The following is a 17030-nucleotide window of genomic DNA, read 5'->3' on the forward strand; positions in this document are numbered from 1 at the left end:
GTACATACACACTTTACATGTAGCATATTTAATTTGCACAATCACAGAACACAGTTAATGGAGTGGCTAGTACAATCACCTGTATTCAACACAGATCACCTTCAACATTCCTTAACGCATGTACACACAACACTCAACTTTCTTCACCTTTCATCTTCAGTGTTCTCCATCAGAGTCAATGGTGATTATCGGGTAGAGTAACTCCCTTCATCATCCCTCCATTAATGATCAACATGTCACCTCACTGTAACACAAACCAAACACGTAGGATACAGAAGTAAAAACATTTTTTACAATTATTACACATACACTACAGTTGTGAATCATCACTGTCAGTGTTAGCATTGTAAGTGGGTCAGTACTGTTGACCAGTTTGACCCACTGACCCAAATAGTTATCCGGATGGGACCCGGATCTGACCTGCATGTGACCCGTTTTAATTAAAATAGAGGCGTACCTCAAGAGCCATATTAAAATCCACAAGTTCCATTAGTTAGCCCTGCATTGTTTACACTATAGAAAGGATTGTCTGCAAAAGGTGAGTAGCTACGTATTATCAAGTGGGTGTGGCTCCACGTAAGTCTAAATGCAGCTACAGCAATTAAGAATTTCCAGAAGTTAGTAACCTACATTTCAAGTAGCAACACGGATCTGGTGATGCCATGCATGTTCACAGAGAACAGCTGATACAATTCCAATAAATGGGTGTGGCTTTACATACCCCGCACAGACAGCAAAGCATATTCCTGAATGGTGGGTGTAGCTCCATGTAAGTTTCTTGAGTGTTTACAACTGCATTTCCACCAATACAATCGAGCTTGTTAACTTATAGTCACACGTGATCTCATCCGGGTCAGGCCCAGATATTCAATAAAGTAGATAAGACCCACTTGACCCGGACAAAATGTGACCCAAATGACCCGGATAATCCGGATAACCAGGCCCACTTACAACACTGATCACTGTCTTAAAGGAGTAGTTAGATGTAAATATCTACCTACATGATGTAACAATACTGCATGTTAAGGATTGTGATTCTTTAACCTTAGAGTTCAATCATTTGTATAGTATTACTTCATCAAAATAACCCTCAAAAACCAACATAGATCATTTTATATACTTGTAGTATGTCAGTATGTGTTGTATACATTCACCTTGTTGTTAGTTCACTGGCTAGGTGCTTCTATATTTCTTCAGCAGAATCATCACCCACTGGTAGCTTTGATATGGAAGCTTTTCCTTCTTGGAATCATCCTCAAGTGTGTCATCCCTTATGGTAAGAGGGTAAGTCTTCTTTATCACAACTACATCATTTCTATCTAGCTGTTAGCTTGTGTACCCAGTCAGGTTTGTAGTGTTTTCTCAGATCAGTAGCCATGTCCCTCAGTTCACTCCTATATGGGTCCTTGAAGCCACTGAGAGTAAATGTCACTCCAGACAGTATTGTACTGATATCATCATCTTTAGGAATGACTCCATCATCTTTAGGAGATGACTCTGGAAGTGAAATGAGAGGAAATAATATCAACATTCACAACTGAAATGACCTAACAGTCAAATGACTTCAACACTAAATAATTGAAAACTTTTGTCAGTTATACCAAGTACTGTATCTTAAACAAATGGTTATAATCTTCGTATACTTTAATCATACAGTATGGTAGTACTGTATAGTAGGGATCATGGTGTATAGGCTTGGTTATGTGTAATCAATACTGCCAAATTATTTTGAAGGGTGAGTTTGAAGAACAAGAAAATCAGAATGATCTTGACAAGTTTCTGTAAAATTTAAAAGAAAATTCCTATTTATATGTAAGTGAATTTTCTAATGACTAACTAACTGAGGCTTTCAGGCGTATAACTCAACAATACACATGACTACAGGCTTTATTTTTTCACTGTTGAATGTTGCTTCGTCCTGGGAACCGCGGTACGTACAATATAAGCATTACAGACTTCCCTTTGTCTCCCAGTTCTTTTCACTGACCACACAAAATGTCAATTTGTGGTAGCATGGTATGGCTTCCTAGCTTTGTTATGGGAGGAACATAGTTGAAGATAAAACCACAATGGTCGCTACCAGTAGAATCACTACACTCTACAGTAGTTGATTATTGGGGCACACATTCAGAATATTATGGGATGCCTGATACCATTCTTTTTTGATGTGGTATGAGTGGGTTCATTAGACATAAAAATGTTATTGAAAAAGTAAACAAACAAGTAGAAGGAAAAACTTTACAATTTGGATAAGGGATCAAAGAATAAAAACAGGAGCATATATAGGATTTCTCCAAGGTGGTTTCTAAATTTTGTAGCGAGTGAAAAATCACTGTATTTATAATAGTCAATTTTGGCAGTCAACATAAAGTTGCTATTATTGGCATGAAGTACGTAGGCATGCCAAACCTGGTGATAAAAATAATAAATCTCATTTTCTTGCCAAAAATGGAAAATCAAACCCACAATCAATGGTTACAAACCACTGTATAAGTAAAACCAGACTCCTTCCAATTTTGGAATAACTAAGATGCCTGTGAGAGATTGAAGCACTTACTGGGTTCCATGACAAAGCTGTGTGCTCTCCTTAGCTTGCCAAGGAAAATACACTGCTCTATTTTTGTAAAAAATTCACATCCCACATAATGCCCAAGTTGGCAATATAAGGAATCTGAATTATTGCCAAATTTTAGCAAAAAAGATTTACTGCCAAATTTGGGTCTAGAACAGCCACTGTTTGCTAGTTTTGGAGCTTGGTTACTTATTACAAAAAATTAAAGATGTCACATCGGTACAATATCAGTAGATCAGTACATTTCCTAGATTGTAACAGTATCGGTAAAGCACAGAAAAGTTAAATTAGTACATCTCTACAAGGAAACCAATTTTATGTACATGTACAGTACATCTCCATCATTGTAAAATTTACAAGTACAATGTATGCCTGACCATGTGTGTGTGACAGTACAATAACAATCAACAAAACATTGTAGAAAACAAACCTCATCAAAGTTGTCATCCCATTTTGACTCAGTTACAATGTGAGTCACTCCATCACTCATGTAGTCCGCTATGTCACTAACAAACAACATCACTAGTAAATGTAGTCATTGTTTGTAAACATGTTACACATATCATTTGCATATGTAGCTACACATCAGGTCACCATACAGTACACATATCCTGTAAAGTTGATGCAGGTCACCACATGTACAATTGTATATGATTATGATGTAAAGTAAATGAAATTAGAATACAAACATAATTTTTAAGGGACTAAAGCAAGTGGTACATCCTGTATTTAGACAACAAGTTTGATACTGAAATTTGATTGGCAAAAATGTGGCCTCTAAATCCTGTAGTGCCATCCAATAGAGACCATGCTCTGAGGTGATACGAAACATGATAATTATGTGCCTGTAATATTGGCCTCCCACACCATACTACTACTATACACCTGATGCATGCACAGTACCCACCACCATAGGCGGCGGAAAGGGGGGGGGGCTAGGGGGCTAAAGCCCCCCTTCGGTCTGCTGAGGGGGGCTTAGCCCCCCTCAGAATGATATCGCACCGAAATTATCTTTCTTGAATTGAAGACCGTGATAAAGATCGAGATACTCTAATAGAACAGTCACTCTAATAAAGTAGTCAGTGTGTAGTGAGCTATGTAAGGATTTTTATGTAGTTTATCAGCTAGAAATGGTAGCTGGTGAGGTGGAAAACTCTTGTCAGTTGGTTGTGACCTTTTTTTTTTTTTTTTTTGGTCTCACCTTACCAAACTATAGAAATAAGTCTGGGTCAGCCCAGCGGAGCCCCCCCTCATATCAACTACTTCCTCCGCCGCTGCCCACCACTTTCAAACATTTGGATTTGTGCCACCACCGCTGGTTGGCTATAGCTAATGAACACATTAGAGCTACAAAGAAAGCTGTAGCTACGAGAAGATACAGTCCTAACTTCTTGGAAACTTTTAGCCTGCTCCCCACATCATCCTTCACATATCCATCTTTTGCATTCTCTGACCGCCATCGACCATGACGCTTAAATAGTCGGTCAGGGACTCCAGCATTGGCTGCAGCCGTAGCTCCTCCTGCCCTCAGACTGTGCAGCCCAAAGTCTGCTGCGTCATATCCCAGTTTAGACACCTTGTTCTTAAATAAATCTTTTAAACAGGAGTAACTGATTCGTCCTGTCTTCCGAAGGGATTCTCCATTTTTTGTCTTCTGGATTGGTCGGAAAATGAAACAATTGTCTGACCATTGCATGCCGGTCCTGGCCATATATTTTTCCATTGTAGCCACTGGGCACATGCTAGTACTGGTCCTGGATATCAGAAGCTCACTGCCCCGACGCAATTGATCATTTTTACTCTTTACGATATTGATTTTGAGCATCTGTGCATCAGCTGAACAATCACAAGGCCTCAATTCTACTAACTCACTAGATCTCAGAAAACCAGAGAAGGCAAGTAAACATGCGGTAACCAGCCGAAGATCTGAAAGAGTACCTGAGCTCTCGGCATCATTGACCATAGCCTCCAACATCTCGACTGTTACTGGTTCTTTTTCTTAACTGGTCTTGCTAATTGTCGCTGTAGCCCTTCCACGGTAGCTTTCACAAAGGGGTGGGATGATGGCCCTGCCAATCCCGAAGCTGAGTGTACCCATGATAAAGCGTTACACGCTTCCTCCACAGAGGCCTTCAACTTGGTCGTCTCCCCTAAGTGCTGCAAGTACAAGGCAAAGTGGTGAGGCCTTGCTGGGATAACTGGGAGCTGGTTAATGTCTGCCCATGACTTCCATCTCCTGTATGCACGAAGATACTTCGAGACTGTACTGTTTGCACGGCTATGCAGGATTGTATCCGGAAGCCGAATAGCCAGGTCCTTCAGGTCAGGGTTTTTTTAGTTCTTCCAGGAGCTTCCAGCTTCCTTCCCTAGGCAAACCTATAAAACAATGAATATACACATATTGTTAGGGCTTATGCAATTTCTACTCTTTCATTTGTGCCATTTTTTTTTTTTTTTTTTGCAGGTCATATAGGTTATCCATATCAGCCTAACTGCTGCGACCAGTCAATACTAAAAAACCATCTCATATCAGACAATTCAATGTATTTAAATGTCATTCAGCTACAGTATGAAAATGTACTGTTTGTTCAATTAGAATTTTAAAAATAAAACTGATTCTACAAAAACCTGTTAATTTTAGCAACTTTTATATGCTCAGCTGTATAGCACGTATATCATATAGGGGGTGGGTGGGTGGGAGGGTGCGGAGGGGAAGGGTTGTGGGCCGCCCACGCGCAAGAAGTGGTTGACAGTGAAAAAACAGTCTATAAGTATCATACAACTGTTTAAATATATACGTTCTTTGATATAGTATATGCATTAGTTTGCCAGTGATAGTTATAAACGGCGAAAAGAATGTAATGAATTGCCCGCCCACGCCCAATTTGCGCCTTCGTTAAAATGGCCTTGCTCAAAGACGATTAAATGTCTATGACATAGTTTTCTGTATAAATACTTTGGTTTGTTTATCATGCTGTAATATTGTGCTGCTGTGTTATGCTATAATAATATTAATGCTTATATTATTTAATGATGTTTGTTTCTATTACTTTAGTGCACGGTGGGAGGTGGAAGCGTCCATGATGATGATTGGGCAATGTGCAAATAAGGTGAGCGTATGCTTTGTAAAAAGAAGCCCACGTAGCTGTGCAGGGCTCATCTTCTGTACAGATCAGCTTCTGTATAGTCTTTCATTATTTTATTTTTCCCGAGGGGTAGCCAACGCCCACGCAAAACACAGAAATGGGGTTGTCAATGCCCAAGCAAAGCACCCAACTGGCGTATACGAGACTCCCAATCTTTATGTATTTTTAAAAGCCATTTAGTGATATTGCTAACTAGTAACTACCTGTACAGTTGTTGATCTACATCTTGTTCTAGTTATTCATGATCGATCATTGTCTACTTTGTTAAACTCACTTTCTCCTTTATTTTTACATGATTTAGGATTTAGGATTTGGTTTCTAATATATTTGTGTATTTCTGAATGGATTTCTCACATAGCATACAAGATTCCCAAGGCATTGGCTACCCCTCGCTTTTTACCAATAGCCAGTTCATCTCTAGTTGACAAAGATTGATATTACAAACTAAATTAAATTCTTGATCACAGATACACATTTCCCTTGTTGCTATATGTGGCACACCACAAAATTAACCAATGTAAACAACCATTACCATACCTTGTAGTGTTTTATTTTTATGTGAATATGTAGTGAAGTGTGTGTGTGTGTAGTGTGTAGTGTGTGTGTGTGTGTGTGTGTGTGTGTGTGTGTGTGTGTGTGTGTGTGTGTGTGTGTGTGTGTGTGTGTGTGTGTGTAGTGTGTGCGTGATAAAGATTTTTTAAATTCACCAATTTAAATGTGACTGTTTTTTCCACAGGTTTATACGTTGGAGAACTGCAAACAAGTAACTTGAAATTTTTATAATGACCATTTTTCAAAATATTTATTTGATTACATGTACAAAATACAAAGATGTATCACGTAATCTAAAAAAGTTATTAGCATGATGTACAAGGACTATTGACCATTGAAAAGTTGATGAATTAAACATCCAAGAACGTAATACTTCTCCATTGCAACTCGCCCACGCAATATAGCGCGCGCGTCATTAATAATCAGTGTTCAGCCAGGGTATGCGACTATTGGATTGAGATAGTGATTTTTATAAAATTATTTGTACCGTGTAAAACGTTCGTCACGAACGGTATAGCTAGCTGAAGTATTCAAGAAAGGATAGATCTAGCCTGGTATAACCTGGAATCGTTAAAAAGTTTGCGCCTGGATTGTTGAGGTGAGCCAATATTTTCATGGCCAATGGTTCTATGTGTAATGTTAAACCCCCTACTTTGTACCATGAAGAAGGCCGTATTAAGCTGTTACATTTTACGTGAAAGTAGATGTCATGCTGGCCATTCCTGCTAGAACCTGGAAAGGGTTTAAAAGTTATCTGACGCTCCATAACAGAGCCTTGAAAACCTGCTTCCAGTGTAGACGCATGTATCTTGCCAATAAAAATTTTTTAATTAAAAGTCGCTTAATTGTTGGATATGACAAACAGGTCATACATACCAGCCTTACTGCTGTGACCAGCCACTACTGAACAGTCAGGACAGACAGGTCATACATGCCAGCTTTACCGCTGTGACCAATCGCTACTGACAGGCAGGACAAACAGGTCATATATACCAGCCTTACTGCCGTGACCTATCACTACTGGACGGTCAGGACAACAGATCATACATACCAGCCTTACTGCTGTGACCAATCACTACTGGACGGTCAGGACAAACAGGTCATACATACCAGCCTTACTGCTGTGACCAATCACTACTGGGCAGTTGGGACAAACAGGTCATACATACCAGCTTTACCGCTGTGACCGATCACTAATGAGCAGTCAGGACAAACAGGTCATACATACCAGCCTTACCGCTGTGACCAATCACTACTTAACAGTCAGGACAAACAGGTCATACCGCTGTAAGTCTAATCACCACTGAACAGTCAGGACGAACGGTTATACATACTAGCCTTACTGCTGTGACCCATCAGTACTACATTCTGGGCATACAATCAGGTGTACATAGTTGCATAGTATGTGTATATACATAATAATAATAATTATACTCTTAATTATTATTTATCCATTTTTTTATTATTATTATTTTTTTAAAATAATTAATTAATTAATTAATTTTTTTTAACATTATAGTTGAAACTCTAATCTAAGGGCCAGCATAGGTGTATTTGGGAGCCATTTGAACAAACCCGTTCCTGATTGGCCAGGAAGGATTAGATTTTCACTGTTTGGTAGTACTAGGTATCCCACTACAAAATCTGCTGGTTCCACTCCATTTCGAAAGATCAGCGGCCAAAATGGAGATGATTTCCACTGGGGGGCTATAAGTGTGCCACTCGCACCACTCCTTTGTGCATAGCGAACAACCCGTGGGATCAAATAGACTGGGGGAAACCACCAGTTGTTGTCCTCTGCCCAATTGCAAGTGAAGGCATCTATCGCATCTGTACCAGGGTTCCAGAATCTAGAATTAAATCTCTCTATCTGTGCATTCACTGGGTTGGCAAATCTATCTACTGTGTGGGGCCCCCAGATATTGTCTAGCCATTGGAATAGTACCGGGTGCAGCATGTAATCATCATACTCCACTACACGACTGTAGTAGTCTGCTAACTCATTCTCTTCCCTCGGAATCCATTCAGGCTCCACCCTAATATTATTTTTCAAACAAGTAGCAAATATGCTCAAGGCTTCTGATTGAAGGGCAGGCTGCCTGCTACCGTGTTGCACAATTCTTGTCACATTCTGGTTATCGGAGAACCAGCGGAGTCGATCATTTTTTAACTCATTTTTTAACCAGCGGAGTCGATCATTTTTTAACTTTTAACCAGCGGAGTCGATCATTTTTTATTGAATGATTACTATGACATCAACCCTACCTCATTTTTCACTTTGAGTAATACGGATACCACCAGAGGTCACCACCGCAAACTCTTTAAATTTCGATCTCGGCTGCTAGTGAGGCATAATTTTTTCACCAACAGAGTAGTTAATTTGTGGAATTCTCTTCCAGCAGATGTTATTTCTGCACCAACCGTGGCATTGTTTAAAAAGAATCTTGATGATTTATGGAGAACAACAAGATATGGGCACTCTCAAAGGCCTCCGGCCTAGCTTGACAGTCTTGTACTGCCAAGCAATTTTTGTCCATTAATAATAATAATAATAATAATAATAATAATAACTTGTCCTGAAAGGATTCCAGCACCATGCGCACTGCTTTCAACTCACGCCATGTGGAACTTTTTTCCACCTCCTCAGGGGACCATTGACCATTGGCAATTAGGTTACCATGTTCAACTACATACCCACCGTAACCCGTGGAGCTCGCATCTGAGTAAACTACTCTTACAGCCGATGGTTTTGGCCAAATATGCTGCCCATTAAAGTTAGCAATTTCTGAGTGCCAGAATTCTATTTCTTGTAATGCTTCATCTGATAGCGATAACTTATGGCACCAGCCTATTCTGCTATCTAGAGCAGCATACAAACTACGGGTCATCAACCGGGTAACTGAGCCTAAGGCGGGCGACATAGACATAATTTTTCCTATCAGACTGGCCAGCTGTTTTGCTGGGAGGAGCCTTGCATGCATGGCCTTCGCAAGGTTTTCTTTTAGCATCTCAATTTTTGAAGTGGGTACTGAGAATTTGCCTAATGCTAGATCAATGTTAAAGCCAAGCCACTCTACTCTCTGTGATGGCTCCCAGACCGACTTTTCTATGTTAACAATGAAACCGGCTTGCTCAAGGTCCCGCTCAACTTGTTTACTCTCAAGCCTTGCTTTAGCCTCTCCTTTCACTGCTATTATCCCATCATCTCAATAAATAATGGACTTCAAGCCTCTACTGCACCAGTGCCTTACTAATGGTCTCATCAGCTTTGTAAATAGGTAACAGGCTGTGGACAGCCCAAATGGGAGAACTTTAAAAACATAATAGTTTACTCTATCTGTATCCCAACGGAAACCCAGGAACTTGTAATGCTCTGGCCATATATCGACATGGTGGTACCCAGACCTTTAAGTCAAACTCAAACAAGTATTCACCTTGTTCGAACATTAGCGCAGCTATGTACAGGTCCTCATATTTAAAACTCACAACATGCAAAAACTGGTTTAAATATCTCAAATTCAGGACCAGGCGCAGCTTGCCTTGGGAATTGGCTACCACTGACAAAGGACTGCACACTTCTGGTTTTGCTTCTACTCTCATTATACATCTGTTTGACATCAGTTTCTGCAGAGCATCATCTACAAACTCGCTATATAATTCAACTGATTTGTGGTTCTGCTGGGAGTAGGGTGGGGGGATAAACTTAAGAGGCAGGCGGTAACCATTCTCTGTAAAGTCTATTATAGAAGGAGGGGCTTGCAAGACTTCATGCCAAAATTCAATTCTTTGCTTAAGCCTACCCTGAACATCTGTAATTTGCACTGGTAACTGCACTGCATTGTCATCCATTTCCCAAAACTTTTGAAGGTCGTACAGTCCCAGATTACCCAGGCTCCCAGTCACACTCGTGCCATAGTGCCCCACAGAGGTATCAATAATTTCCTTTGTATGATTTACACATTCTGTACCTACTAAATTCCATTCATCAGTACATTCATCAACAACATGCGATTCAGCAATACAATCATCAACACCTTGCCTACTTCCAGACAATTTGCTAAACTCAGCAGTAACACATATGGCATCAGCACTGCGTACCACAGGCGGATAAAAAGGATACTGTCTACCTTTGGTAGGACATGTCCTCGCCAAATGGCCAAATTGCCCACATACAAAGCACGGCCCCAGCACTCTTGGCCTGGTTTGTCTTTGGGGGGCCAGAGACATGAGAGGTCTCGAGGCTGGCAGTGGTACATCCCTCCTTCCACTGGGCCCAGGGGTGTCCCAGGAGTCATGGTAGTGTTGGCCATAGGGATTGTAACGGCGTCCCCTTTTTCCTCCCCAACTCTTTCCTCCTCTTGGTTTCCTGTAGTAGGTTTCTTTCTCCTCGAATTCGCGCCTGGCGGCTTTATCCGCTCTCCGGAGCTCCTTTTCATCATCACTATTGTCAACTAGAGGATCAGTCTGATAGTGGTGCCCCCCCCCCCCCCGAAAAAAGTCGGAGCGGTCCGCTACCTTTATTAACTTTTGGCGCGTTTTCAACGCCGATGCACCTTCCTCTAGATGCTCAGCAGCCTTCTCCAACGTGCTCCTTTCTTCCGCGTTCACGGATGCAGCTGTTAGGCGCAATCTGTGAATTTGCGCAGTTTATAAATTGCGCTGCGCATTTTGTGAATTCATAAAATGCGCAACAATTTATAAATTGTTGCGCAATTTGTGAACTACCGTAAGAGCTGCGCATTTTATGAACTCTTTGGATTCTGGTCCATTCAGTGTACCGCCGTTACGTTCTTGGCTGATCAAGTGCGTATTATGGCTGCTTTCAGAGAGGTGTAATAAGCCCCACAGATTGACTGCTCTGCCCACAGATTGGTAGATGGCATGGATTGCAAATGATGCTACCAATAATTATCGTGTTTACGCCTGGTTATTAATGATTCTAATGGTCTAATGTGATCCAATTTTTTCATTTTCTTTGATAGCTATATGTTTACTACGAGGAACATGGGTCAAGACGGTTCCGCTTTTTCTGTATTGACTATCTCTCCCTCCAAGGTTCCTTTGCGTACTCTGCAGTTGGATTGGATAAGGTGCATTCTGTCTGATCAAGTTCCTGCATGGAGCACACATCCAACACCACGCCCCTAATGTACTAGCTAGAACACAATATTTATATTCAGTATAGATCTAATTGATTTTTTAATATTCAAATTCAGCTTGTGACAAAGTTACAATTTTAACTTGGAATTAGCTCCAATACAGCAGTTAGCTATACACAAACACAGGCCCATTCTTTGAACAGCATGGCCCTACAAAGTTAAAACTGTTTTCGTCCTGTGAGATTGTCACTTCATGCCTTCTTAAGCACTGTCTGTGGTACCCCCATGAGCAACTATTGCACCTGACCTACAGAGTTCACACACATAAATACAAGATTCGTTAATGTAACTAGAGCTTACCAAGGGAGTTGTATCATCATCCACCAAACCAATCATTCCACAGGAATGGCAATAGTCATTCAAAATAAACAAAAAAATATATATTTTTTCTCCACAGGATTATAATTATCACAAGGCATTGACTTCTATTGATGCACTATACTACGTAAATGCATGTGAACACCATACCATTGACCTGGATGTCAAACCAATGCATGCACATAAGTTTTGTCTACAATGTTTAACTTAACAATGTTTAACTTTTGCATACTGCAATTTCATTCTTTCAGCATTCTTTCGGTACTCTAAGTCTGCTGCCTCCCGAATTGCCTTATGGTGATCACAAGTAGTGAGGTGATCATATGATTTTTCACTGTGTTTTTGCTAACAGAATAATAACATATTGCTATAAACATAAGGGCATTGCTGAAATCACATAGACAGAACACCAAACACTACAGTTATAACAAAACCTCCATGCTTAAACAACTTGATAAAAGAAATATAGGCCTCACACAATAAGGACAAAGATTTTCACTGAAACTAAACATTTTCACTTCTTGATATGAAAAAACTTTGATCTCACAGAATGTATTTATACATGGCTTGTGTGGTTATAACTAGGAGGTTTCACTGGTCAAAAAAGCTATAGCAGTCTACACAAAATTGGTAATGATTTGTACCTCTGAGACTCCGACTCCATGTGATCAGGTGGTGATGATGTATCATCTGTAGGAGATGCTATAGGAGATACAATTTGATTTGACAATGGTTTGTCAGGTAACAGTGGTGGCACACTTTGACATGCTTGCTGTGGTGACATCCTTGAGCTAGATAGTGGCGATGCACTTCTACTCGGTCGCTGTGGTGACATATTTGAGCTAGATGGTGATGTACTTCTACTTGGTCGCCACGGTGACATCCTTGAGCTAGATGGTGGTGATGCACTACTACTTGGTCGCTGTGGAGACATCCTTGAACTAGATGGGGGGTGATTAACTTCTACTTAGTCGCCGTGGTGACATCATTAAGCTAGATGGTGGTGATGTACTTCTACTCAGTTGTTGTGGTGACATCCTTGAACTAGATGTTGGTGGAAACACAGTTGGTGGTAATTCATCAAATAGCAGTGACACATCATCTAGTTGAAAGCACCACATGATTTTTTTACATCACTATTGAACCACTAACCATCTTTGATAAGATCAATTAAATCCTCTTCCATTATACAATGGTCAACTCCTTCGGGAAGTTCAGCAAATGGGGCTAACCTTGGTGGCTGGCCAAACACCACTTTATATCAGCTTTGTTTTAAAGTGCGACACACTTGAACATTTAAATTATCTGCAAGGGCACATTACATATTAGTTGGGCTCATACTAGTACTTACATTGAATACATGGCAGCCAGTCAGTCCAAGATACACAGTTGGAATCCTTGTGCTCACATTTAAATGCTTGCAACTGCATTTCTACAAGATGGTTGCCCTTTTCAATTAAACCTTGTGACTGTGAATGGCGAGGTCTACCATTGATTATTGTCACTTCTCCTGGCCACGACTTCAATATCTCTCTAATAACTTCATTAACAAATTCCCTTCCATTATCTGACTGCAATATTTTGGGGAGCCCAAAATATGGGAAAACCTTGTGCACAAGCCAACTAGCTACTTCAATGGCACTCTTGTTTATCAGTGGCCATAGCACGTGAAACTTTGACCAGTGGTCCAATGTAATGTGCAATGTAGCAATAAGAATCATCTGGCATGTGCCTCATATCTATCAAATCAATCTAAAATAAGCAAGAGTGAATAATCTCTATGTAAATTATACTCTCTCCCACAACAAACCTGACAACGTGTTAAAAATCCTGATGAAATGATTGGCTTCAAAGGAGCAGTACAATTCTGTGGCTGCTTCAGCTAACAAATATGGCATGTGCTACAAAAATATTGAGCTGCCTCCCTTGGCAAACCTTCATACATTCTTTGGACCTACAATAGTAACACAATTAGAAATTATGATAATTGTGGGCAAGTTTGTTAAATACACATACTTAAGAATGCCGGGAAATATAATTAGACATACAAACAAAAGTGGGCAAAGTGTGAAATAGGTACTGCTATCAAATACTAAAGAAAAGAAATGGCGCCTCTCAGAATGTTGTAGTTGAAAACCATACAAATACAAATATGAGATGAAAATGAGTTTTGAATAGTCTTAGTGTATCAAACATCAATCCTGTATTTTTAAAAATCGTCAAAACCCATTTTTTGTCTGCCTGACTGTCTGTCTGACTTGTCACAACATCAGAGGCCAAACCAAAGCAAGCAGTACATGGCCACCACAACAACAAACTCACGGATAAACCTTTCTGGTTCTCTGTTTTCTGTTATATTACATGATCATCTCCTTCATGCAAGGAAACCATAATAATAAGGTGTTAAATTTCTGTATAGACACTTTCCTTAGAAGAACAAGTCAAACAACTATTTGACATTTAAACTACTGACAGATACAATACATGTAGCTTCAATGATACAATGACATGACTGGACCACACTCTTAAACAATCAGAACACATACATGCCACACTTCAGAGCCACACAATTATGTCCTTTAATTGCAGTCAGCTGCTGTTGAAAACAAAACAATGGGAACTGCACTCCTATACCTTTAAGTATTGAAATCAAGACGCTCTAATAAAGCAGTCATAGCCAAATGTGTATAACATATCTATGCCATAACAAGAACAGTTAACACACTAGTGCAATTAGAAACAAGTTGATGTTGTGCTACTTCTAAAAACCAAGAACCAAGCAGCTAGCTAACTCATCTGGAATTAACCATTATTATTTTACTATTTTAACCAATTCGTTATATCCCTGATAGATATATGCCAATATATTATGGTCAACATCCAAACCAAATTTTCAAACTCTTCTAAAGTTATGGCTGTGAATATAAGCACTTGTAGTCAGTATATTCACTGTTCAAATTGATTTCTTTGCTCAATTTTCTACTGTGTAGCACTATATTCCCAAAACTACTTCCACAATAGGCTAAAACATTAGTTGATCATCTCAGCAAAAGCCTGCATTGCACGCACGTAATGATTTCTTTTATTATCTCAGTATTATTTCCAACTCAGTACTCCAAAGAATAGGCTCACATGTTTAGTTACAAAATTAAATTAAGCATGGTTTTAATATAAACATAGGACCACCCCATCTTCACTATATTATGCAGTCTCAGTGACCATAAAACTTGGTGACACTTTAATAATATGACAGCATACACGATTCCCATACCTCTGCAAGCGTTTTCTTGTAGCCTACATGCCCATTTTCCGTTGAGTGCACACGCTCAACTTCTCAGCTGTTGCTACTATGCGATGATGACCAGACAGTTTTGTTATTATCATTCTGTAATATAGTTTTGTGAAGAGAGGCACAAAAAACCATCATTTCTTACTCTTTGCTTGGCTGGCAGACATAGGACATTTTCTAACTTCAACTCTGGATAGTTTAATAAAGCAAACTTCTTCGTTTTAATAACCCAGAATTTGAAGGAGTTTGAAACATCGCTCAGTCTTTCAATTCCATTCAAAACGTCTATGATTTTCTTAGCCTTCTCCTCTGATACTGTCTTGCTTGTAGTGGTGTGATCAAAATACTTCGTTCTGCAGAACTTTTCGAAAAGCTCTCTGTGACCTTCTTTCGACATACTGACTAGCTAGCTAACTCGTTGAAGCTCACACCTCGCAAGCACTATAAGAACCACAAGGAGGTCTCGTGAACCACCAGGTGTGAAACGAAATTAGATCTTAAGTAGGTCGTAAATTGCACACTCGATCGCACCGCACCGCGTCCTCATTCGAGCTGCGCAATTTATAAATTGTTGCGCATTTTATGAATTCACAAAATGCTCAGCGTAATTTATAAACTGCGCAAATTCACAGATTGCGCCTAACACAGCCATCCTCTCCAATTCCTGGCGTGCCGAGGAGATGGAGTCCTCCACTTCTAAATTAAAGCTGTGCTGCATCTCCATGCCCTTGCTCCGGAATCGGTAAGAAGGCCTGTTTAGCTTACGCTGAAGATCCTTAGCCGTCCGTTCCTGCGCGGAGGACACCTCGCGCTTGACTTCAGCGATGGACGAAGTGAGCTTTACGTCCATTTCGCGACGTGTAGTCTGGAGCTCCGCCATCAGTTTTTCGAATTTATCCTCTTCCATAGTCTCTCTCGAAGTACAGCCAACCTACTCGTACACGTGGCCTAGAATGAAATTAATACACATCACACAACTTTATATACCCTGCATCACGTGACACTACTATGTATTCACATGGGAGCTTATTTTCTTGCTAATTCACTGCGTTCAAACGCCAGAAAATACACAATGCACAGTCAAACAACCATAATTAATTAGAAGGAGAAATGGGCTTGTTTGTACTAATCAACACTACATTTCTTGTTTACAAGCAGCTATCAAGACGCAACAACAGAAAAATGAGTTGTAGACCAGTACTTTGAAACACATAACCTGTAACATTGATGACACATGGGAATTTAAATGGGTAGCAACTGCCATGCCAAGGTCCAGCCACATAGGGGAAGGTGTAGAGAGCTTGTTTCTAGTATTTAATGATATGTTTCTCGTTTACAAGCAGCTGTCAACTAAGGTACAATAACAAGTTGTAGTCTAAATAAGTTAGAATGTCAAGAACCACTGGATTCTATGGGATTTAGAAAACCCTCAGGCCCTTAGTAGTGGCCTTCAAGTTGTAGCAGGCCTACAGCCCAGGGCCTTCAAGTTTTTAAATCTCACTGAACCCTGGTTTTTGATGTCTAACTGTTATCAAGAGTTCATTATATATATTATGTACTCTTGCTATTATATAGTACATACATACTTTGAAAAGAGAAAACAGCTTCATTAAAATAAAATAAAAAACACATAAAATCTAATTATACACTTACCCATCATAAGCTGTGGTGAATCTTATCAACATCTTACGATAGGAGTCAGTGATGTCACCATACAGCAAAAACCAATTCTTGCTAAGTATTCAAGTTTGGCAAGTCCAACAAGGAACATTTGTTATCCTTTTATAACAGATGCAGCAGCACCAGCTGTATACACAATAACACATACCATATCAACAATAACAACACATGTACACAATTGAGTTATACACAAGCAGTTATACTAGTTGTTAGTAACATACACCAGTACACACCTTCCTTATCATCATCCTCCTCTTCAGTACTATCACCATAAGGATCCTCCTCCATATTCTGATGAGCCTTAATCCTGTAAT

The 17030-nt window shown here is 39.9% G+C and overlaps 2 protein-coding genes and 1 long non-coding RNA gene across 6 annotated transcripts in view; 1 reads left to right on the forward strand and 2 right to left on the reverse strand.

Annotated features, from left to right (window-relative positions):
* LOC136236181 (uncharacterized) overlaps window positions 1–6579 on the forward strand; it is a 179563-nt gene extending 172984 nt beyond the window's left edge. The window contains exons 1-3 of one of the 2 annotated variants that reach the window (XR_010692017.1): window positions 5303–5532; window positions 5628–5682; window positions 6455–6579. The gene's annotated coding sequence lies outside the window, so the exon portion shown is untranslated. Of the gene's footprint in view, window positions 1–5302; window positions 5533–5627; window positions 5683–6454 lie in introns of those variants that run through there. The other variant, XM_066026294.1, reaches the window with a different exon arrangement.
* LOC136236255 (uncharacterized) overlaps window positions 1–17030 on the reverse strand; it is a 157619-nt gene that overhangs the window by 118889 nt on the left and 21700 nt on the right. For 2 of the 3 annotated variants that reach the window (XM_066026385.1, XM_066026391.1), the window contains exons 3-5: window positions 16950–17023; window positions 16690–16842; window positions 3003–3078 (exon numbers count right to left, since the gene is read on the reverse strand). In XM_066026385.1, the coding sequence (XP_065882457.1) occupies window positions 16811–16842; window positions 16950–17023 (106 nt within the window). In that variant the 3' untranslated portion in view covers window positions 3003–3078; window positions 16690–16810. Of the gene's footprint in view, window positions 1–3002; window positions 3079–15688; window positions 15985–16689; window positions 16843–16949; window positions 17024–17030 lie in introns of those variants that run through there. The other variant, XM_066026396.1, reaches the window with a different exon arrangement.
* Window positions 11453–11792, reverse strand: LOC136251134 (uncharacterized). The gene is made up of 2 exons (XR_010698954.1): window positions 11730–11792; window positions 11453–11676 (listed from the first exon to the last, which is right to left on the reverse strand). It is a non-coding gene; the product is annotated as an uncharacterized lncRNA (long non-coding RNA).

Source organism: Dysidea avara, chromosome 1 (assembly GCF_963678975.1).
Source record: "Dysidea avara chromosome 1, odDysAvar1.4, whole genome shotgun sequence".
In the NCBI taxonomy this organism is placed as follows: domain Eukaryota; kingdom Metazoa; phylum Porifera; class Demospongiae; order Dictyoceratida; family Dysideidae; genus Dysidea; species Dysidea avara.